The sequence below is a fragment of the Zootermopsis nevadensis genome, unplaced genomic scaffold (assembly GCF_977971745.1).
Source record: "Zootermopsis nevadensis isolate Lab colony 2312 unplaced genomic scaffold, Znev_1.0 Znev_ptg000025l, whole genome shotgun sequence".
Classification (NCBI taxonomy): Eukaryota; Metazoa; Arthropoda; class Insecta; order Blattodea; family Termopsidae; genus Zootermopsis; species Zootermopsis nevadensis.
Genome location: NW_028259157.1, coordinates 4,307,509 through 4,332,674, shown reverse-complemented (window position 1 = coordinate 4,332,674; position 25,166 = coordinate 4,307,509). Strand labels below are relative to the sequence as shown.

General features: G+C 37.1%; 1 protein-coding gene across 5 annotated transcripts in view; it reads left to right on the top strand.

Moving 5' to 3' along the window:
• The window catches only part of cher (filamin A protein cher), a 144,440-nt gene that overhangs the window by 49,440 nt on the left and 69,834 nt on the right, over positions 1 to 25,166 (top strand). For 3 of the 5 annotated variants that reach the window (XM_022060777.2, XM_022060779.2, XM_022060776.2), the window contains 13 exons: positions 208 to 398; positions 1,292 to 1,507; positions 3,382 to 3,544; positions 3,717 to 3,941; positions 5,590 to 6,156; positions 10,531 to 10,704; positions 11,104 to 11,268; positions 11,924 to 12,096; positions 12,599 to 12,755; positions 13,958 to 14,081; positions 14,797 to 14,953; positions 16,159 to 16,326; positions 17,719 to 17,849. In XM_022060777.2, the coding sequence (XP_021916469.1) occupies positions 208 to 398; positions 1,292 to 1,507; positions 3,382 to 3,544; positions 3,717 to 3,941; positions 5,590 to 6,156; positions 10,531 to 10,704; positions 11,104 to 11,268; positions 11,924 to 12,096; positions 12,599 to 12,755; positions 13,958 to 14,081; positions 14,797 to 14,953; positions 16,159 to 16,326; positions 17,719 to 17,849 (2,611 nt within the window). The remainder of the gene's footprint in view (positions 1 to 207; positions 399 to 1,291; positions 1,508 to 3,381; positions 3,545 to 3,716; positions 3,942 to 5,589; positions 6,157 to 10,530; positions 10,705 to 11,103; positions 11,269 to 11,923; positions 12,097 to 12,598; positions 12,756 to 13,957; positions 14,082 to 14,796; positions 14,954 to 16,158; positions 16,327 to 17,718; positions 17,850 to 25,166) is intronic. The other 2 variants (XM_087355774.1, XM_022060780.2) reach the window with 1 other exon arrangement.

Below are 25,166 nucleotides of genomic sequence, written 5' to 3'. Positions count from 1 at the left end.
GTCAGGACACTGCTAAGTCTTTTCTTCAGGCTTAGTCATAGTATATTGTGCAGAAAATTTTATTGAAATTATGGTGAGTAAAGTTCATTTAATGTTCGATACCCATCAAACTAAACAAATTGTTTTCAAACACTTGCAGTTTATATTATTTTTGACTTTGAAAGTAAATACTGAGCAACTGAAGTTGAAGTTAAATTCTGTTGACAGGATTTAGTATTGAGGGTCCATCACAAGCAAAGATTGACTGTCATGACAATGGTGATGGCTCTGCTGATGTGAGATATTATCCAACTGCACCTGGGGAGTATGCTGTGCACATCCTGTGTGACAATGAGGATATTCCAAAATCACCATACATATCTCAAATTCTTCCAAGTACAGACTACTACCCTGATAAGGTATGGTAGATGAAAATTAAAAAACTCATGTATTTCACATAATCCTTCATGCATGTAAGATGCTGTCAGGCTCATAATTAAAATTTTATTTAGCAAGTGCCATCTCAATGTGGTCATTTTTTTTATCTCAGTGTTCATTGTATGACATGGGAAATGAAGTAACATAGTATTCAAAATGTAAGTTTCCAAACTCACAGGAATTGAATACCTCAGTTTCACATTCTGGAATTATATTGTGGATATCATAGTAAATACTGAGGTTAGGGTTTAAAAGTTCAGTTATAAGAGCAATTAATATAAGGATCTCTTTGGTGCTTACTGGAACATATGTTTATATTTATATTAAGCACTTGCATATGCTACAAACAATCTTGTTGCGTTTTTCACAGGAATTTCCTTCTTTGCCTTTTATAAAAATGATACCATCTTGTGCTATTACTAAAGATTAAATTATAAGTATTGGACATAATCAGTGTTTAGGAATACAGGATTGTAAACATAAGTTTCATTTTGTTGATACTTACATATGATGTAGTTTTGATAGCTAGTGACTCACTCCACGGAGCATTGTCCTTGAGAAGTTAACATTTGCTCACATGGTTAATTCTCCACTTTTGTAGAATCTGTAGGTTTATTGTTGTTGTCATCATCATCATCATGAGAGCTGCCACTGGAACCCCTAGATGAAAATGTTTTAACTCAATGTTATCAATTTATGCTTGTAATTTTGGCTATCTATAAAGCTGCTTATAATTAATTACGTGCTATATACAAATTTATGTTCACAAAAGAGAAAATCAAATCTTCTTTTAACAGTTTTTTAATTACAAGAGATTTTGTGTGTTCATCATGTTTGTATTTTCCCAGACTAAAATATTTCCACATTGATACAGGTTGAGTGCTTTGGTCCTGGTGTGCAACGTGATGGAGTGAGCAAGGGCCAGCGAGCACAGTTTACAATCGACACACGGCATGCAGGATCAGCTCCTCTTGATGTCCAAGTCCTTGATGCCAATTGCAACAACATTGATGTGAATGTTCGTAGTAATGGTGATGGCACATATACTGCAGAGTACATTCCCAAGACTGGCTCACGACATACAGTGCAGGTAAATACAAATTTGTTCCCCTTCATATGCCTTGTCTTGTAACTGCAGGTCTAGTCATTGATAATTTTGGTGAGGAAACTTTATGGAGTGATGCAGCTTTTAAGACATGCGCATTTATATATATATATAGGTTAATTTGTTCTGCTTTTTCTGCCAGTCCAAAAGTACTGATTTTTAGCTTGTTTTCTTCACACTATATGTGAATGCAGTTGTATTATATGCTTTATGAATTTATAAATTTACCATAATCATTTTGAAAGATCATTAGCAGACAGATTAGTAGGCCTTGTGTGTTAAATTGGGATTTCCATTTAGAGTAATTTCTGAAATATCTAACCACTTCCTTGTGTGGTTAACACAACCTTTAAATAGTACATGAAGAATGTTAAAAATAAAATAAAAGTTATTCCAGTACTTAATTAAGCACATGCTATGAAAACATGAGGGAGTGGAAATATTCCTAATCATTTAAGCCGTGATATTAGAGTATTATAGAATGTTCAGATTATTTTGAATGACTTGAACTGCTATTACAGTGAATTTCTTTTAACTTAAAAAATGTATTTCTTAAACAAAATTTTGCTAAGATAGAAAATAGGTAGAAATGGATGTCTTATCATATGTAAATTATATTTCAAGATATCATCGCCATTATCTTCAACCACCTGAATCACTTATACTCTTTTTTTGGTTTTTATAAGAGTATAGTCACTTTTGAAGAAAACCCTATACTGTAATCACTGTGAAGTTTTAGTCTCTTTTCTCCCTAAATGTCACACCTAGAATATGCATCTTACTCTGTTTACGTATTCTCTGCCATTCCCTCTTTCTCTGACACAAGTCCCTCTACTGTTGATGTATCCTATTTTCTGCTGCAAATCAGCTGATCTTGTGCTGTACCATATTTGAAAGCTTATAGTTCATTTATTTGAGAAATTGATAACTTGTGAATGTGTAGAAAGCTGACGTTTTAGGCCTCATAACATGATAGACCTTTCTTCAGTTCCTATCACACTTGGGGGTTCAGTTCTGTGTAGGAGCCTCCAGCTGTCTCTGTCTGCCCATTCTTGCATTTTGTCTACCCTCCTCCAGTTATATCCTCTCCTGTCTGCAGCTGTCTTAACTTGGTCTGTCTGTCATGTACATAGTCTGCCCCTGGGTCTCCTGCCAATAATATTTTTGGTATTCTGTGCACATTCATTTTTTTAACATGTCCAAAGCATCTCAGTCTCCTTGTCAGCTTGTTTCTGTATTTTACTCATTTTTAGCTCTCCTCTAATGTGTGAGTTTCTAATTATATCTCTCATGGCTTTCCCTACTGTTATATTCAGGAATTTATCTCAGCTGCTTATAATATTTTATCATCCTCCCTCTTAGTACATGTTCATGTCTCTACTACATGTAATACTATCTTAGGCCTCATAACAAGGGCACATGCAACAAGTTAAATGAGAATCAATGTAAAGAAAATTTCATTGCTTAACTCTACAAAGCAGTTTGGTGGCTAGGAGAGTAGCTAAAATTGCTCTCCATGAAGGGAGTGTACAATTTGGCATCATTGAAATATGGGCATTGAAAATGTGAACAAAATCCAGTAGGATAACATGCTATGTTGGTTTAAAAAATTACATTGTAATGCTGTGTTTATTGTTAAAGAGTGGTCATTTGGTGTGTGGGGGGGGGGGGGGTGCAGTTTATGTAGGTAACTTAACCTTCAGGAAAACAGTATGTGATGATGATATCTCAGATTTGCTTTGTGTAAGATAAATAATGAATCTTTGGCTTCGAAAATATCAGTAAGTTGTTTGTTTCCCATAATTTAATTTTGGTCCATTCTATATGTTCTGTTAACATGTTCTGGTTCTCAAATGCAGGTGAATTATGGTGGTGTAGCAACGCACAACAGCCCACATCGAGTCTTTGTGTCAGAACCAGCTAATGCTGCGCAGGTACACATCTTTGGTCCAGGAGTGGAGAAAGGTGTGAAGTGCAATACAGAAACACACTTCAACATTGACTGCAGAGATGCAGGACAAGGTATATTATATTATGTGTGTGTGAGACCTCATTCTACCCTCCTTTGTCTTATACTGTGTATTTGATCACTTTCTTGCTCCAATCTCTCATTCCTTCTTCTCTTGCAACAACTAATGTATTATTATACTACACAAAGCATTTTTATATCTTCTTGAATAATTTTGTTAATAAGGTGACATCCAGATAGCACTGACTAATGAAAAGGGAACAGATGTTCCTCTTGCTGTCACTGACAATGAGGATGGAACGTTCACAGTTGACTACTGTGCACCAGCGCCTGGAAACTATACGCTGAATGTTTTGTATGGGGGAGTCACTGTACCTCGTTGTCCACTCAGAGTGTCTGTTCAGCCTCACGTTGATGTTTCTAAGATAAAGGTGGATGGCTTGGAACCAAGTAAGTTTCTTATAAATTATAATAATAATAATTGGATGGTTTGGCCTCTAGTCCTTGCAGTGATGCAGTTAGTACAGAACATTTAAAATATTCAATTAAAAGATTATCATTAAATTGTAAAAATATAATTTATGTAATATTACAATTGTACTTCATGTTGTGCTGAAAAGCTGCTGGAGACGGATTTCAGAAATTGTGTCTTAGATATCGGCCTGATGCTCGTTGTGTAGTTTAACAACAGGTTGTAAGCACTGATGTCTGTTACTTTTCTTGCAGTTTCTGTTTCTGAATTTTTTGAATTGTAGTTTATTTAATCTTTAGTCTCCTGTGGACTGTTACTTTGTAATTACAGTGTTGTCAAATAGAATATGCAAGGCACATTTAGTAAATTTATATATAATGATGCTACTTAGTAATGTGCTGTCATGTTGAAAAATAGTAATGTTTTGTACAGGGTTCAAAGTAATAATGTGGCTCAGTATAGTAGGTCTGGTTATACCTTGAAATTCTCACTTTTTATTGATGTGGGCTGGAGGAAATATTTAGCCAGCTAAGACAGCAGTGGTTTGTGAGCAAGGTTTTACTGAGTTTGATACCCAGAACAACAGAATGCTAGCTGTGGGATTGAGAATCTCTTCCTTTGTTCCTCATTAGTGTTCTAAGGGTGAAGTTTGAATGTGTTTGTAACAACTCATAAATTACTAAATTATGCATTTATAAATGTAAGTTGTGTTGCGTGATTTATGATTTGCCCAGTGATACATGGGACATAATATTTGTACTAGTATAATTATATGTCATAATTTTAGCTGGATTTTGGTGTTCTGTCCATTGGCACTGATGGAAATCTTGTTTGTAACTTATTCTTAAACAATATTATCTTCCTGTACATATAGTAGAATATCTATAGGATGAATCTTAGATATAATAATTTTTTTATATCAGATTTTATTTTGATCCCTTTTCAGTCACAGGCTTATTAAATACCAGATTTACAACTTCATAGTGTGTGTGTGTGTGTGTGTATACACACACACACACACACACACACACACACACACACACACACACACACACACATACATACATACATACACACACACACACACACACACACACACATATTTGATTCCCTGTGCTTTTACAATTTACCACACCATTTTCATGGGTACTGTAATAAATTATTAAGATATTTGAACATATTTCAAGTTGGAGAAAAGTTATTTGTGTAAGGTCTTTAAATGAAGAGTCTAATAGAAATGTTTGGTGATTGGCTGAGAAATTGTAAATTGCAGCTTTTAAATCTCTCCTGACATTTGGTGGTGAGAGTGTCATAAGTAGTACAGAGCAGGGTGAAAGATAGTTTGTTAATGAAGTTGTAATTTCATAGCTTGTGCAACTGCTAGTGCCTTAAATCTAAAATACTGAATATTCAGAAGACACATTAGTGGTTCAACTGATGACTAATGCAGACAGGTTACACTAGAGAAAACTCTTCAATTTATACAACTTTTTAATTTTTTTGAGAAATAATTTTTCAGTGTAGGTAACCCAGAGTAGTGCATGAAACTCTCCTAGTCAGTGATAGTATGTGGATGTGATTCCTAATTGTCACAGCCACATTAGTAAAGTGGCTTGTTTTGCATAGCGGCCCCCGTCAACAGTTTGCAGCAATTCCGAGTGATCACACAAGGTGCTGGTAAGGCAGATTTTGCTGTTGCAATAACTAGTCCTTCAGGAAGTCAAGTAAAGGCACATGTGATTCCAACACATGAAGGATTTCTGGTGAACTTTACACCCACGGAACTTGGTGAATACCTTCTCAGTATATCATTTGGTGGAGAGCCAGTGTCTCCAACGCCTTATCGTCTTGCGTGTACAACTGGCAGTGAACCTGGCAAAGTACATGCTTCAGGACCAGGATTAGCCCATGGCATTGTGGGTAAACCTGCAGAATTCCGCATTGACACAAGAGGTGCAGGACAAGGTGGTCTTGGTGTTACGGTGGAAGGACCGTGTGAAGCTGCCATAAACTGCAGAGACAATGGGGATGGGACATGTTCTGTTGCTTACCTGCCCACCGAGCCCGGAGACTATGGTATCAACATTACCTTCAATGAATGTCATATTCCGGGCTCACCGTTCCAGGCATTGGTGGTGCCAGACACAGATTTGAAGCGCATCAAAGTGTCTGGCAATGGCATTCAACCCCATGGTAATGATCACTGTGTGGCATGAAGAGTTTTTTTATTAACTGCCCACTGCTTGATCTGAATGCTAACAATGCTTCCATCTGCAGTGGTATTTGTGTTGTTTCATTTGTACACTCGTGAATTGTCTAAATTCTGACACATTGCACTCCATCCTAACAGCAGTCATAGCCAACGCCTAGCCTTCTCCCAATATACTTCATTTGTAGTATTGTTGGTGTCTGTACCTTTCCAAAATGAAAACATAAATCATTGAAACTGGCATTACAGTTTTTTTACATTTACACTTACTTTGTATTAATAAGTGTGTTTAGTGTATAGTTTGCCACTATCCAACATTTTTGGGGTGAGTGGCAAGTCACCCTTATGCATTTTGAATTAGGCATGTGTGTGAAATGAACTGATGGCTGATCACAGCATTGTGAAGTGTTTATAAGTTATCCAGAACCTCTAATGTAAGTTTTCTTTTACCCAAACTGTAGACATCTTGTACCCTATAGACTTATAATTTAGTTTCTGAGGTGACTAGACAAAATAATATTTTGGAACAGTTTTAGTTCTAGCATGAGAATAAATTTTTGCATTTTGGCATATGACTAATGAAATAACCACTTATTTATGACTTTGAAACCATTCACATGACTACAAGGAAGCAGATGTTGAATGAAGTATAGGCCTATCATTTTGTGTTCACTTGTGAACTTTAGCAGTAGCTACAGTATTATTATTATTATTATTATTATAAGTGCATATTTTAATCTAGTATTTCAGGCTGAAGTTGTGATTTTGAGAAGTAGCTACAGAATTTTTCCCTTTAATTTACACCTTTGCCCTAGTTTTGTAATATCTCGACTGAAAGTTGAAGTTAATTATCTTTAGTAATATTTGCAGGATTATTCAGTGTATTCCATTCTTGAATTTCTTGTAAGGTAGCCTTTGGCAGGTATTGTAAAATCTTGACTGAATGCTGAGACTATGTTACCTTTCAGCATAAAATACAGGGGTCACATAATTGGTCTTACAGCTGAAGCATAATCATCTTGTTCTGTGAATCAAGGACATTGCACTGTTGGTATAGTGTTTTCTGAAGCACTGGTGGTGAATCTAGGTTCAATACTTGAAGAATATTTGGCAGGTAGTACATGTTTGGAGCAGGGCTTTAATTCCATAGTCATTAATTTTGTCATTCAGTTTATTATTGTCCCAAATTGATTTGAAACAAAACCCTTGAATGATTCTTAGTGCTATTTGTTATGTGTTTTTGACTAGCATGGAAAAAGTTACATAACATTCCTCAATTCATTTTTATGTGTGTTTGCATCTTTGCATAGCATCTATTAAAATTGCTACAACCATTCATCCAACCATTCAGTCTTCACACTTTACTGAAACGAGTTGAGAATATCTGAATGAATTTTTATGAAATTTGATATTGGGGAATTTTAGTAAAATTTGCTTACACATTAGAATTTTGGCTAAAATCAGAATGCAATAATAGGCATTTGAAGACTGCATGAATTTCTTCATGCCAAAGTGACTGGGTAGGGAATCTTCAGGTTGAATGAAATGTATTGAATGACTGCTTTCTATCCATTTAAAAACTTAATTTGTGGGTGGATGATGAAATGGCTATTATGCTGTTTGAGAAATCGGGTGTTGTATTTATTATGTGATCTCAACTCTTATGACATTTGTTTTCATAAAACAGGGATGGCTATCTTCTTTGTATGTTAGGGATAATTTATCTGAACTGCAGTCAGAGGTCTGGGACTGAGTGAAGTAGTAGAATAAGGATACTGGCTCTTAGGTTTAGAGGTTTGTGCCCTCTTTCCTGCAAGGAAGAGGACGTTTGACATATGCAGCACCTAAGTGAAGAAGAAGCTGAAGGGAAAAATGTTAATTAGAGATAGTATTAGAAGAAAGTAAAAATAAATAGCAACCAGAACAGGTGAACTTACTTCAGAATTGTTTCAATATTTATCTAGTAAATTAAAATAGTGGCTAGTGGACAATTTTAATCAGTGTTCAGCCACAAGAATGGCGAACAGTATAATATTATCAATACTGAAAAAAGGAGATATAAATAAATGTGAGAATTATAGAGGCATCTGTCTTCTCAATATTACTTGTCACAAAATGCTAAAGTCATTATTACAAGTCTCTGAAGTATTGCAGAACACATCCTTGTGGATGAACAGATGGGCTTTAGGAAAGACAGATTGTGCAGTGACAATGTTTTTATACTAAAATTATTGAAAACCACTAAGACTCCCAAAAGGAAACGCATTCTATATGTAGAATATCTGAAAGCTTTTGATAAGGTTTGGAGAGAAAAATTGGTCGAAGTGTTTGAGGTCAGAGTACTTCACTACATTTAATTAGCCATAATGAATATGTACAAAGATTAAAACATACAAATCAAGAATAATCCATAATAAGATATATTAATTCAAGATTAATACAAGAGTGCAGTTTGTCATTTTTACTGTTTGACTTGTTTATTGATAATGTTAGACGATAAAAATGGGTTTTGAGTATTACAGGGACATTATGGCAGGGAGAGGTGATTGGTTGTAGTAAGTGGCATTTGAATTCTGCCCTCCTTTTCTATACCAATTGGCTCAATGTGAATAAGCTTTCCATGTTTATTGTTACCTGAAGCCTTGTTCAGGTTTTTATCTACTTCATAAATATATGTAATATATTGGAGAAAGTAAATTCACACATATAAGATTTATATTTTGTTCTATGCCATGTATCTGTTTTTATCTCGAAGTTATTCTCCTTTGTCTTGTTTTATGCCCGTTTTTACCTTTCAGACTTGTGGTTTTCATTCACATTTGACAAACAATCAGTAGCCCTCGAAAGCTGTAAGAGTTGGCTATCCTAGGATTAGTATATTACCATGCTTTGGCATGTGTTGACAGTGGTTTGTTTACTTAGGGTTAGAAATTACATTTTTGTCATGGCAAATTTCAGTTTTACTTTTGCATTAAATGAATGGCATGGAGTTGGAGTGTTGCTGATAGTAACAACTTTGCTGTGTGTTTGTGTATATTTCCACAAAACAAATGTCATTTATTTGTGTGTTGTTAATGCAAAGCAACTATTTCAAATTATATTTATGGACATTGTAACACTTCTTATGCATGCAGAGAATTATGATGTAGGGTTACATGACTGTTTATTTTGGCTCATATCAGGTTATCTTGTAACTATATTTTCATTTAGCTGTGAGTATTATAAATTTTAGGTTTTCTGTATAAAAGCTGAACAGATTTAATTGTGAAAACAAACTGCACTACTAGTATTGAATACTGAATCCGGAATGTAGGTTTATTTGTTTTTTATTTATGTATTGATGCTGTCAGTAGGTCAGAGTATATACTTTAAAATTTTATAATTAGCGAATAATTGATCGGAAAGTTGTGGAAGTGATCATGGCCAAATGTAACATACTTTCTTGGCATCTGTTTGGAGGGTCTGACCTCCCAAATATGAAACTGGAGTGCTAACCAGATAAGCCTGGTGTGTAATAATATGACAATATTAGAAACTTTTGTGTTGTCATTATCATTAAATAATGAATACTCAGTTTGTTATGTATCCAAATTTGCTCTTCAGGCTACTGCGTCTCTAAATCTGTAACTCCTATGTATGTACATGAATGTGTATAGCGGCTGGGAAAATGAACATATTAGCAGATGCTTTCCCACAACTTGAACCGTGAGGAACAGGGTTTAGGACTATGATCAAGGTTTTGCTAAAACGAAAGTGGAAATAGATGTTAAAATGTTGAGTGTGCCTGGAAGTAAATTATTTGTATAGATATTTTATTAGTCTGTGTGATTTATTGTCTTTCTATATATATTTCATTATATTTGCAAAAATTGGCTTCTGCCATGTTCAGTGCATATGAAAGCTCAATGTTAAGAGTGCAGTTTACATGGTGACCTTTCAGTTCTGTTGGGTCGTGTGTGAATATGAAGAACACTTGAGAATACTTCTCACCTGCACTGATGTAATGCAATGATATTGTTTATAGTGTATTTATATTTTGTGATTTAGTGCAATTTTTTGAGACCTGATTAGACCTTTCAGTTTCTGTGGTGCATGTTCTTATGTTTCTGTTATTAAGAATACTTTTGAAACGTTCATGTATAAGACAAGTGCATTTATTCTCTTTTCTCTGCTATATGCCTTCCCAGATCTGACATATTTTGAGGTCTCATATTCAGTTTGAAAATACCATATCAGCATTTTTGCATATTATGTAATGACAAATGAAACTTTACTGCCTGTCATTTTTTTATTATTGTTAATATGTACTATTAATACTACATTCACTAGGATTGTAATTAATTATGTAATGGTTACAGGTGTGTATGTTGATTCCCCCACGGACTTCGTTGTTGATTCACGTGCCATTGCCAAACGTGATGATGGAAAAGTTACATGTACCATTACTAATCCATCTGGAACCAAGACTGAAAATCTCATTACACCATTAGCAGATGGCACATACCGAATAAGTTACACTCCATTTGAAGAAGGTACGCATGCTTTTTTATTCAGGGAGATCTCTCATGGTGCAGGGATTGCATTTCTGGAAAACAGTATATGTTATGCAGTGTATTTATTCTGGGTTAAATACTATGTAGTATCTGAACACATGACCATATTATTTTGGAAACTTTTGAGAAACAATCCTGCTTCTACACCGAGAACACAAAACACAGCTCCTTATTTAGTTGGTCATGAAAGCCTATTATACATATATTGAAGGAATGGAATGGAATATTATTTTACCAAAAAATGTAACTTCCTCTGTTTATGAATTCATTTTGTTTAGTTATTTTCATGTTACTTGGATGAATGGAATAATTGTTTTGTCTTTCATTGTCTTAATTTCACGCTCTTAATATTATCTGTATAAATTAATTTGTGGTTAGGACGGCACACAATTGACATCTTGTATGATGGACTTCCAATTCCTGGCTCACCATTTGTGGTAAATGTGCGCAGAGGTTGTGATCCTAGCAAATGCAGGGCATTTGGTCCTGGTTTGGAGCATGGTTTGGTGGATCAAGCAAATGTGTTCACTGTTGAAACAAAAGGTGAGAATCAACAAAGGAATTTTATTGTCTTGAACTTTTTAATATCTGAATTAAGTTAAAGAATTGCATTAAAGATAAAGTATTCTTGACATGGACTATTAAATGGCACATTTATTTTCATGATGCCAGTAATACATCCTTAGATCATAATTTTTATTAGAAACACCATTAAACAGACTAGTAATATGAACTGGATGCCTACAGTGACACAAGGTTAATTAAAACACTACAGTGTAAAGAGATAATTAAGTGGAGAAAAAAAAAACAAAAAAACAAAAACAAACAGGCTCTGGCTGTTAGAACCTGAAATGTCTGTTAATTCCCCACATCCATAAAAAATTCGGATATACCAGATGGTGTCCGTTAAGTCCGAAATCCTTGAATTGAGGTCCATTAAATTGAGGGTTTACTGTATAAGTAAATTACTAGATGGATGGTTATGAATTGTGCTTTTATATTTACATTAGAGAACTTAGATTTGGATGTTTCTTTTATATTCTGGAATTTGCCTGGAGGGACAGAGAAAACAAGTACCTTGGTCAAGATAGTTAGGCTGTTGTCAAGATTTGAACAAGAGAAATCCAGATGTAAAATAGGAATACAACTCACTATACAGTGGCTTTTGAAGGTACAATTGATAAAATGTTTAAAATAGGTGCTGGCACTGGAGGTTTGGGTTTAGCTATTGAGGGTCCATCTGAGGCAAAAATGACATGCAAAGACAACCGTGATGGATCCTGCTCAGTGGAATATATTCCCACAGAACCAGGAGATTATGATGTCAGCATAAAGTTTGCTGATCAGCACATCCCCGGCTCTCCATTTAAGGTAAGGTATATCTATTAGGGATGTTGACCTCAACAACTTAGGCATGAATTTAACTTAATTTTAGTAAAATATGATATGCTATCTTTTCCGTTGTGTGTTTGGGATCAATCTTCTTATGGGTTGTAATGCCATGTAGTCTGTTAGATGTTTACTGTTTCAGAGGTCCTTGCTGTCTTATCATTATTGCACTGATGATGGAGGCAGTGAGGACCTCTAAAATGTTGGTAAACTTCTACCAAACTACATAGCACTACAACCCAGAAGACATCTTTAAGGATACAATATTATGGACATGTTGTGCATGGACAACAGTAAGATTTTTTTGAGTACATTAGTGGTGAAGGTAGCAAGTAAAGGCTGTCAGATCAAGAACTATGTGGATAGTCCAAATGAAGGTCTACAAAGTAGGTTGTTCATTAAGATTTATGAAAGAATATTTTGTTGGAATTTGTATGTAACATGATAGTATGCATTAACATTATGATTGGTGATATTATTTCAGGTTCCTGTGGATAAAACAGTGGATGCTTCTTCAGTCAAAGCATATGGACCTGGTTTGGATCCCAAGAAGTGTCGTGCAGGTACACCTGTAGCATTCAAAGTTGATGCAACTAAGTCTGGGAAGGCTGCATTGGGTGTTAATATTCAAACAGACAGAGGTATGTGAACACAGCTAGAAACTTTTTTTATATATTTCTTGTTTTGTGGTTGGAAGTTTGAACTGATATAATGTACATTGCACCTTCTCATGTAAAACATTTTACAACCACCACAATTATGCATAATCTAAATTAGCATTCAGTTATCAAATATGCAGTGATTGCTACATTTCAAATGCCATGTTTGTTTCCAGTATTCTGCTTGTCAAAGTTTTGACTTGTCTCTTACCCACACAGTTTCATAGGAAACATTGAAAGCAAAGTACACCATTTGAATCATAATGGGAAGACGCATATGTCATGAAAAGCTCTGTATGTCCATGTCAGGACAATGAGAAAGTTCACAGAATGGATGATTATCTAATATCTTCTGTCCCACTCTAAGCAGCTGACTGACTAGGTGGCATAGGGAACCCGAAGGTTCATAACCAGATTAACCAAAGCCCTCCACCGGTCCTTGTTCTGGTCCAGCAAAACCCATTTGCCTTCAACTCCTGTCTCCCATAGATCCTGTTTGATATACTCCCATCTTTGTCTAAGCAACTCTTTTCTCAATAATCTAGTTAAATTAACCAAGTTTAATTTGAAAACTACAAAAATACCAGTAGGCAGAATATGTGAATAGAAAGAATTTTTTAAATATTTTATATTTTCAGAATTTATGCATTTCTCTCTCACAGTACTCTTGTAACTCTCTGCTGGTACCAAAGTCTACCGTTGAAATCCAAGTCAGATCCATCCACTTCCCAGCCTCACAATGTGTTTCCCAAAAGGTAATCTTAATATTGTCCTTCCATCTCTGCCTCAGTCTCCCAAGTGGATGCGTTCAGTAGACTTCATCACCAGTATTCTACATACTTCTCTTGCCTCCCCTGTCCAAGGTACACATCCAGCCTATTTTGACTACTTTTACTTTATCACTTAAAGGTACCATATATGTATGTCCTGGAGATTTTCATTCTGTAATATTCTAAATTGTTCATTTCATTGCTCTCAGATCCATGTATTTTCCTGAGAGTTTTGTTTTACTTTCCTTTATGTATCAGTGTAACAACACTAATAACTGAGATTTTTCCAGTTATCTGTCATTTCTTTACATTGCGCAGACTTACCATTTAAGTTTAATGGTTTAGTTTTCTCAGTTCATGTGAGTTTATGTTGTGAACATTTGAAAACAAGGTGTGATATATTTTGCTTATCAGGGACTTTGGCACCAGAGGTCCGTGATAATGGTGATGGAACTTACGATGTCACCTATGTGCCACCTTCAGAGGGCAGCAGTGTCAAAGCAAAAATAACGTGGGATGGGAAGGATATCCCAAACAGGTATGTACTTAAGTTTCTTATCGCAGGATGCCCAGAATCTTGACACCTTTGCAATTTAATGTTATAAAAATAAAGTAATAGTGGGGTTTAATAAAACAATTTTGAAATGATATATGCATGTATCATTTGTAGATAGGTATTAAAGAAACATGGCTTTGAGGTGACCATAAGTCATCAGCTTGGTGAGAATTCTGCTGGTTGTACATTATGTAGACATTTTTTATGTTAGCATCATACCTTAAATCTGTTCTTAATACTTGTGTCCACAAACAGCATCTGGTATTATTCTGGGTACACAAATTTTGATATGTGATACATTGCCAGTTGTCTGTTTTTCCAAAAATTACTGAACCACACATTCTTACACCTTTTTTGTTTATATGAAAATATGAGCTGATTATTTTTGAATGAAAATAAGAGTAAATCAACTCTGTCTTATTGTTGGTAAAAACCATAAAAGAATATTATTATTTCACTTATGTGAATTGGATTTTTGATGTAAACATTGTCAAGATTTGTTAGGTAAATGAAACTAAACTTATTAATCAAGAAGATTAATGATCCTGACAACCAATTTTGAAACTTTGTTTACCTCAGGCTTTCATATTGTTAGAAAGGTTACAGTAGAGGTTTTAAGAAGTATGGCAATTTTCATTTGACAGCGTATATGCAGTTAAATTATTTTTTGTAAGAATTTGTCCCCCTTCTGTTCCAGCCCTTACCAACTGAAAGTCCGTCCAAGGGTGGAACCAGATCAGGTTAAAGTTGAGGGACCTGGTGTGTCAGGCAAGGGTGTTCCTGCATCCCTGCCTGCAGAATTCACCATTGACACAAGTCAGGCAGGCTATGGTGACCTTGAGGTTCAGGTGAAGGTGAGTAAATGGATTAAAATGTAGGTTTTGATATTTTCACAGCAATGAATAAGTGCACAAAAATATAATTTGTAGTGAAAAAGGTAATACAGTGAAACCTCGATGCATCGTTTTCGGCGGGGGTGGGAAATAAAAACGATGAATGCGGGAAAACGATAGATGCGGGAAAGCATTAAAAATTTAAAAAAAACAATGTTTCTCTTTCAAAGTTACTTCTTTTTACCAAAAAAGTCTTTAGTGGACAACTGGTTTGTCGAAACTTTACGTTTTAGACCAAACAGAGCACTTTCCACGTTCAAAGTGTTTTCCTCGTCACGTTCACTAATATTAAGCGCATAAAAGAACGACTTCACTTTCGCCAATGCAGCGTGTGCTTCGGCAAAACTCGGCAAAGCTTCGGGCTCGCATTCGTCGTCTCCCTCTTCCTCACCACTCCAACCCCCTTTGCGGACAATAACAGGAAGAATGGAAATACTATTACTGCCGAACTCAACGAAACGTAGCTGTAGAAGACCCTGAACCGCTGGAAACGAGATGAACCAGAAGAATGAAAAGTGCCGCCAGCCTTTCCTTTGTACTTGTAATAAAAGCATTTGTGAAGAAATTCACACTGCACATGCCATCTGGCATCGCTGGAACGAAATATGAGTGCACCCTAATTAAAATCGTAAAATTTCTGACAATGAGCACCGCCATTCACTCCAATATCACCCCTGCACCGCTGACCCTCATTCCAAAAGAATGTGCTGGTTGGGCGACATAACAGGTTACCGCTACTGCGTATTCCAAAAACATTGTGCGTCTTTCGGTATTAATTTATCTCAAAACCCAGCATTTTAATTTCTCAGAAACGATCATTGCGGGAAAATTGTGGGCCGGGACTAAGATTTTTGAACGATCGATGCGATAAAACGATAGTTCGAGGAACGATAGAAGCGGGAAAATGTAACATTATTTTATATGGGATGTATTCGGGACCGAACAAAACGGACGATGCATCCGGGAAAACGATAGTTCCGGGAATGATGGATAGAGGTTTCACTGTATTTGTGTTTGTGAAAACAATTAATATTTTTCAGGAATTTAATTTGTGGAATTAGGGACATTTTGTATATATTTTAAAAAGGAGTTTTATTATTAAACATAAATATACATATATTTTGGTTATGAAAACAGAATTACACAAATTGGATAATCTTATTCAGGGTCCTGATGGTTATCCCAGGAAAGTAAAGGTAGCGGACAATGGTGATGGAACATTTAAAGCTACCTACATTCCTGATGACTGTGGGCGATACAAAGTTAGTGTCAAGTATGGTGGAAAAGAAGTGCCACATTCTCCATTCCAGGTTCAAGCATTTGCAACTGGCAGTGTGAGTAAAATTTATACATATTTTTTTATATTTTATAAAGTTGTCTCTACTTCTTTTGAAGATCAGTGGTTTTGTTTGTGGATTTAGAATTCTCCATTGAAGAGAAAGCAAAGGAATTATTAAGACTTGTCATGTGTACTATGAAGTTAAAAAAACACTAGTATGGTATTTGGACAAATCTTATTGAAACTGATGTGTACAGAAGCTCATTGTGTTCCTAAACTAACATTATAATGGTCAGGATTTTCTCAATCATTTATGTCACCATCTCTTTGTTGGAGGTTAGTACTTGCTTCTTAATTTACTTCTATAATTTAAACTTTTGTTCTCAGAAGTCAGAATGGTCACTTAAAAATACCAAAATAATTCAAAGTATTTGTGAAATATAATATTTCTCCTCAACAGAGTTTTGTAAAATAACTAGTGTGAATCATTTGGAGTACCAGTATGTCATCTGTCATTGTTTAGAATGGCAGTGTTGGTAATGGCAATCAATATGTCTTCATGGCATGGTATGTAAGCACAGACACAATTGTATCTTACCTTTACATCAACATCTTCAGTTACATGATAAAGTTTACAGAACTCTTACAGATAGCAGAGAAAATTAGTTTCAAATAACAATCGTCTGTCTACTCCTAATATAATAGCTGATGTCATTACGCTTGTGTTTAAATAAATGTAACTGTTACATGGTAATACTGTTAAGCAGTTGTTAGTCTTAGGTTTGCATTAGTGACCATAAAACTGTATCTATTACGCATGGCTAACAATTGTTATGAACCAATGAACCACAGCGGCCCCCCCCCCCCCCATGTAGTTCTTGATGATTATTGCTGGTACCTGCACCTTGTTGTGGTGGTGGGGCTTGAGTACCTCAGTGACCCCAAGAGCTATGCTGGCGGTAGCATAGCTACTGGTAGGGCCTCCCTAGCCAGATTGGTTGAGGGGGAGAGGTCAGACTAAGACTGGTACCCTGGTCCTCCAGGTTGGGGGTTGGTCGCAAGGCTAACAACCTTGCACAGTAAAAAGGAAGATGTTTCGAAACCTCAACCTCGGACAGATGGACCTAACAGAAGGACCGAATGGAAGAGGAGAATTGAGGAGGCCATGGACCGAATACGGACCGGAGAGCCATAGAAGAAGAAGAAGAAAACGTGTCCAACAGGCCAGGATAATTATTATGAATGGTGAATAGGTAAGAATATGGCAGGGGATTGTTGTTGCCTGTTTCAGCTTTCTGTCCCTGGAAAGACGTAAGAAAATGACAAAAACCTCAGTCGAGATAGCTCCGAAGTTCAGAGTCCCACTGAAATTTGTATGTCGTGCTTTTAATTGTAAAGTGTCATATGGAAAGTATAGAAGCATGAAATGGAATGAATTGCTTTGCAGGCAGAGAAATGTCAGATCACAGAGGGTATTCAGCAAGCACTGACAAGTGGGGAAGAATACTGCATCACTGTGAACGCCAAGAATGCAGGCTACGGAGCAGTCACGTGCTGTATTCGTTCTACATCAGGAAGGTAAGTTTACCGATACCCGTAAATACAGACTGCGTGTTACCGAGTGTTTAGTATCTTGGATTCTGTTGACATGAAAAGAGAAACTGTCTTGATCAGGATATTGGGCGCTTGCTGAAGTTGAAAAAGTTAATTGTAACTTATAGGCGGCTCAGACTTGAGACTTAAAAACTACTACTCATGAAACAGTCAGGTTTTAAAGGCATCATGACACAATAAAGTCCTAATTATATGATTAAAACAATCCCTTATCATTCTCAGTTATGCCAACTGCATTTTTCAAGTATCCGCAGTTTCTCATGTATACCTAGTTTTGCCAACTCTGTCTACTATCTACTGTTGAAAAATTCTGGGGAAGTATGTGTTCTGGTCACTAAAAATGTTTTGATAATTTGTTTTGTCTCATTCTCAGTCCCCCAAGACAAATCCTAACGATACCACAAAATAGATGTGATTGCTTTCAGAGTTCCACGGTTCATAAAATTGTCATTTTGACATTGTTTAGAAGTGGAGAGACAAGCAGGATGACTTGTATGATGTTATTAAAACCAGATATTTTATTGTGTTTGCTATGGAGGATAAAGAGAAAACTTGGAGATTTTGGTGCGTAATACTTCCCCGTAACACTAACACCAGCACTGTGTGATGTGATGTCTGTGTTACTTGTGCTAAAATAAACGCTATTGGCTAGATGCCAGTTTTTTTGAACCCATGAAGTGTAGCATTCTCTGTCATAACTGGCGCCTTTCTTTTTTAATATCTCTCATGAACAGAATTTTTATGACTAAAAATAGCATAGCACTAGATCATGAAGTTGCTGTGGAGTGAACCTAAGCTTACTTCTAAGCGTAGGAGATTTTTTTCAGGATTTATGTCTTGGTATGTCTGGGTGTTAAGGAAAGTTGAGAGAATGATAAAGGATTTTTACAGATTGTGTGAAAGTACTTTTCTAGTCGCAGGATTCTCTTTTGAATACAAGTTGAAAATTTTTTGACCAGCTGGATAGCCTCAGTATTTGAAGGATTGTCTTCGTTAGTTAGTGTGAAGCTAAGTTGAAGTACTTTAGAATGGAAGCTATTGTAACTATCATTCATGATTGAATTGACAACAGATTCAATTTTGTCTAGATTATGTACTTGTTTTCTCTGAAGAAATTTAAAAACTGCTTTGATATTGTCTAGAAGTATAACAGCATGCGAGTCGACTAATGATGATGTTAAAACCAGCGTATGGGTAGGTCATATCGACTTCGTAATAAGACTAGTTTGTGTATGACAGACCTCCTTTTACCTGCAGACAGACAGAGTACCCTCCTACAGGCTGTACATACATTTCTTTTACCCAGATAATAGACTGTTCAAAAAAAATCTTCACATTACAGATGATGAATTTAAACCTTTTACTTTAAACACCAGAGCACTTACTGAGGAAGTAAAGGTGAAGCTTTGACCATATTACCATGGTGAGATACCGCCTTATATCCACAGACATGCTCAGAATCAAAGTCTGGTTGTACCGCATAATCAGTCACATTACTGACTGAGACAGTGGATAGTGTTCAGAGAACAGTTTCCCACAATGACAACCGAACATTGTCACAAACCTCCAGAACTTATGGGAATAGATTTCATTTTTTTTTTCGTGTCCAGTACACACCATTCAGCATGGTGTGCATTGGTGGTTAGCAGGATTCACGACCCATCAGTACATGGGTTCGATCGGGACCGCGACATTTAACGCTCCTGCTGTGACCCCCCTTTTTGCGAGATGATGAAAGTGGAGCAATTGTTGGGATGCGATGGAGAAACCGGGGAAACCCCGGAGGAAAAAACTGTGTTGCCTAGACCACGGCCTTGCCCAACACAAGTTGTAAATCTGAGCACCGCCGGGAATCGAACCCGGGACCCCGGTATTACAAGCCCAGCATTCTAACCGCTAGACCACCGTGGCGGTTAGAGCTTTCATGAACATGGCAATGAACAGTCAGGCCATTTTTTTGATTAGCTCATTAATTACCAACTGTTGAAGGATGGCTTTGCTGCATGGAGTTGCAGCAGCTGCAAATCTCTGAGACAGACAGATAAAGAGGGAGAAACCCAATTCTGACTGTGAAGACAACTGTAAATTAAATATAGGACACGTCACAGGAACCAGATTTACTTATAAAGTTGAGAATCTCTGTCACTCTACATGGAATTTGCTGGGCAAGTGTAACAGAATATTGCGACATCTGGCAACTGCGCAGGGAAAGCGCAAAGTGCATGGTTTGAAAGATAAATTTGATGTCTTTCAAACCGAAGAGTTTGGAAAGCCCATTTTCATCGCACAGTTGCCAAATGTTGTGATATTTATGTACAAGCATCTAAAGCTAAAGGGAACTGGTTTTAAAAATGGAACTGGTTGCTTGGGAAAAGTTGTACTGATGGGAACAGAGATTCCATCCGTACATTGGCGACGCTGATGGCGATTGTGGTTCTTCCACCATGTGCCAATTAAGTAGCCACTGTGTGTAACAAAGTCAACAACAATTCAGTTCAATTCTTTATTATAATGAGCTGACTGACAGGAGCCAATTACAGGTCAGAAAAGAAATAATGATGACTGTGATAACAACAACAACAACAAGTACAGAGGTGGTAGTACTGTCATTGGACTACTCAGCCATCAGCTGATAACTAATGATGGTGAAACTTAATTACTCCTTTGGATACAGATGATGATGGTGATAAATATTGGGAAACGGTAGTCAGTAGAAAATCTTTGATCTGTTGTGTGATTTATGTGTCTATAGAGACGTGCATAATGACATATATCTTTGAGACCCCCCTTCTTATGTTGCGTAATTGTTCAGATTACATTTGAGTTAAAAAGACCATTAAATCTAGGTTTCATAATATTTTTGCCGTGAAGTAGCGAAAATGTAGATGTATTGTGATTTAAGACCACATTACACAGTGTCTGAGAAGTAGATGAAACTGTACTGAAGACAAGGATTCAGTCATCATTGCCACAATAAACACAGCAGAAGAATGTCTGGAGTAAAAACTCCTGAACTGATGAGTCTTTTATAATACCGAATTAAAAGTTAATGTAAATTCTTATAGGTTTGAATAATTTCTTAAAACCAGGCCGCCACTGGCATAATAAGGGCGACGAGGTATAAAGATTGAGACGACCCCAGGCACTACCAAGATAGCAGCTCCTCGATCCCACGCCATGCTTCTCTTGCCTATTTATAATTCCACCGTTTCCCAGGCTTCCAAGAAATTTCTCTCCGTGTTCCATCGTGTGTGGGTGATTCGTAAGCGCGTTTCATGTGTATATAACGTATTCGTCTTGCTACTTATATACAGTAATGGAAATAATTTTGGTTGCGTTGAAAGTAATATGAAATACGCAGAGCGCGTGGACATACCAGAATTATTACAGAGTTTTATGCGGGACGCGGACTGATTTCAAAAGTCAAAATTCATCACTTTTCTCCGTTGTGTGCCTTTTAAAATTTGGGTGAACCGACCGGTTTGTACGATCACAGGTAATTTAATTGCGCTGAAGCAATTGTACTTGTTATTTCACACAAAATTTTCTGAGAGGATGATTTTGTGCTGTGAACTGGAGAGGACGGGAAGGCTTTGGTCCTGGTCTGTTCCTAGGAATTTTCGCTTGAAAGGAAGATAGTTGCAACGACTCGGAAGACAGTATTTTGATCTCTTAGACCAACTGTTCTGACTTTTGCTATTGGAATTTTCCCGCATTTCCTCAAGACTTGTGCCAGATAATTAAGGTACACTGTCTCTGTGCGTAAGCATCACGACAGAAGGCGTATGATGGAGTTGAGGCATTCTAGATCTCGGCACTAGATGGAGGTGCATAATCAGCGTCTCTTCCGGTATCCGTTGAATAAGAAACTGAAGGAGCCTAGAACCAGTTCGATCGTAGAGAAAAGTTCCTCCCTTGAATGAATTCTAACTCTGGTCGTCCAGCCCATAGTTAATTATTATTTTGGGTTGTTGTGCCTTGTAGTCTGGTAGATACCGACAGACGTTTCCTTGGATCTTACTGCCTCCATCATCAGGGTGATTCAGTCATCTTCATAAGGCCGTTTTGTTAACCGTAGGATGTGGAATCTGTGTTTGTCACACTTATTGTCAGTCTTCGGTTCTGAAGGAATAGTTATTTCTTGGAACCCTGCTACTGAGGTGCCAGTGTCTGTCTATCCCCCAGAGACTATTTGGCCGTTCTTCGTGATACGTTAGAGACTACGCCAACTGTATTTTTCTTATTTTCATGTCTTTTGCATTTCCAACATGGTGGCCTCAAGTGGAGACAACACTAGCGCGAGTAGCCTGAACGTTGGGTCTTTAAATTATGATGGCAGATATTGGTTGAAAAATATGCAGTTTCTGTTGACGTGTTTTTTTTAGGAAAACAGGAAATACCAATATGACGACCACGGAAAAATGTTATTTCAGCGACGATACTCGATAGACTGAAACAACATTCGGCTGAAAGCCCTTCATATAGACGTTGGTTTCTGTATTTCAACTGGAAATCAGCTTAGGACGTGTCATTGTCTAGATTAGGTCTAATAACAACGGATCGTTAAAGAATTGGCAAGGTGAGTTGTTAGACGGATTAATTTGCCTACAATTTCTTGTGCTGTTTTCTTGTTCTTTTTATGACAGTTAGTTGGTAAATCACCCGTATTCAGAAAGTGCCTGGTTTATGCCTCGATCCATGCCAGTTGCCCTTTCCGAGGTTTTCATGGTTGTTTTCAGTCGCCCTCAAAATCTTGAATATCATTGTAACGTAAAAGAATTGCAGACACTTGGATTGCCTTTCCTTTCCCATTTATCGTCATTGCATCACCCCATTATCTCACTTCGTCATCAGGTTATGGTGAATTTGTCATCAATTTAGACTTCCGACTGACTGGTTTAGTAATAGGGCCCTTTGTCATTGTCTCCGCTTAGACTATGGCCCGAGTTCTGACCGTGGCCCCATTTTGGCTGCAGTACTGATGGACAGATAGGTTTTCACCAGTGCCGTGTTCGTGCTGTTGGTCAGACCAGCCAGCATGGTCCTTGCTTGGGGATTCATCCACGATCCGCATTTCGTTGAACTGAAATAAGTAGTAGCTAAAACTGTAAAGTGCTCTAACGGTGGTGTTATATTGCTGGTTTTGTGGCCTTCACCCATCGTTTAATATTCCAAAACAAGACCTCGCGTTTCGCTATTAGGACGAGGGCGTTCAGAATAGGATTTTCACGTGAAGACGGGAGCAGAACCATCCCCCGAAACTTTGTATGTTGTTTTAGAATACTAAACGATGGGCGAAGTCCAGACAACCAACAGTGTTGAAAATAAGGTGGCTACTTTAATTGAAAATTTGTAACTTCAATCCCTGTTTTGAAATAATGTTTATTATTCTATAAAGACCTGTCTGATGTCGACTGAAGATTATTTTCCTTGAGTGTACCTCAACAGTTTCTGTGTGGCGCTGTTTAATTATAACTTGTATAGAACTCCCATTGTTGATGAGTTAGAAGTATTTCCAAGACGTGGTCTGGCTTAGGGTGGGCAATTATATACACAGGAGTTGGCACATCTTGGATTAAAACAACAGGTACGGTAGGGGTATTGTTGTTGCCAAATTTTAAAATCAGGTCCAAGCTACAAATCACTTTCGGGTCGTACCTCTTTTTTCTTGTCGTAACAGACATTTCAACTGGTAGCTCTGCGGTCTTAAAATACAGATGGGGGCGCATTTGTCCGCGATGGAAGCTGTGCCGAATAAACTAATCAGACCCCCCATTTTGTTTCGAAATCCGTAGGTTAGTAATGCTTCTAAAACATGTTTACTTCGGAACCACTTGGCGTAAAAACTACGCCACTACTCCGAAATGCGAGTAATCGCCCTGACGAAGAAGGCAGTAAGTACCTCTGAAACGTTGGCAAACTTCTGCCAAATTACACGGAGTTGCAACCCAGACTACAGTTATCTTCAGGATAAAACAAATACAGCACACATTAATGTCATCTGTGTGACGCTGAAACCAATCAGCAAATAAAATCTCATGCATGCACCAGTAATTGAAAATATCACTGAACGTTTTGTATGGGGACCAATTCAGAAAGCTGGAAACCGTGTTAGGCCGTTTATTTAAAATACACTGAAACGAATATATTATAGAATACGCTCATATATTATGTTCTAATTTAATGATTCGTGCTAATGATACGATGAAAAATACCTGAATTTTCTTATGGCTTGGAGTTTTAATTTTACGATTAGAATGCTTCAGAATCTTGCCACAAACTTCTCATCGTTCCGAGTATTTGTAAATGTTAAATTAGGTCTCGTGGTACATCGGCAAATCGGGTTTGTCAAGTCCGTCGTGTTATTCACCGGCACTGCTAATCGTATGGGAAGAATTTATCCTAATGTTAACTTTAAACGTGGACATTTTCTTGGTGTTCTTTGGCTGTTTATAATATTCAAATTATGTCAGCGCTTTAATCAGTTAATTATGCTATAAAAGCACATGCACTTCGGTTCTGTAGATCGTGTCCATGCCACTTTCCGTTAATTGCACACGTATGTTTTATGTATGTCTTTTGGATGTTGTGCCGTGTAGTCTGGTTGGAGTTTACTGACGTTTCAGAGGTGCTTGCTGCCTCCATCATTAGGCAGATCTGTACCTTCCCGTTGCGAACTCTGTGGTACGTAGCACGGTTGGGAAAGGGACACGGACGGATAAAGGAAGGGGCGAGAGATGAAGATAACACATCGTCATTCCCCTTTCAATCATACTGCCCCCTTAACACTAGTTAATGACTCACACTAGATTCAGTACACTAACGGAAACAGTTGTAGTCGAGAAGGACCATTAAATGTGCACAGTTGTTACTGTGTCAGTATTGCGAGTTATGTAATGTACAAATTAGAGGCCATGTCACTTGAAGTGATTGGACGAAATTATTCTGTAAATCAGGATTTTTGTGTGTTCGATACACTTGTCACGAACAGGAAGAACTGGCTTGTCTGCGTGTTTTAAGTAGAACTTTATCTCCCCTGAGTTTTTAAACAGAGGAAAACTGGCTGTGTGCACTGCTTTGTTCCCGACTGACATGTTTACAAATACTTAGAAGTCAGGGGTACTCTGTTATACGTACAGTGGGCTATCTCCACGGCTATCCACAATCCAACAGGAAGAAGTGAAGAATTTGTGATAAACGGCAATAAGAATGGGATTATGGCAGTTTTATTTTCAGAAGAAAAATGCTTTTATAATAAAGAGAAGTGAATTTGATGAAATA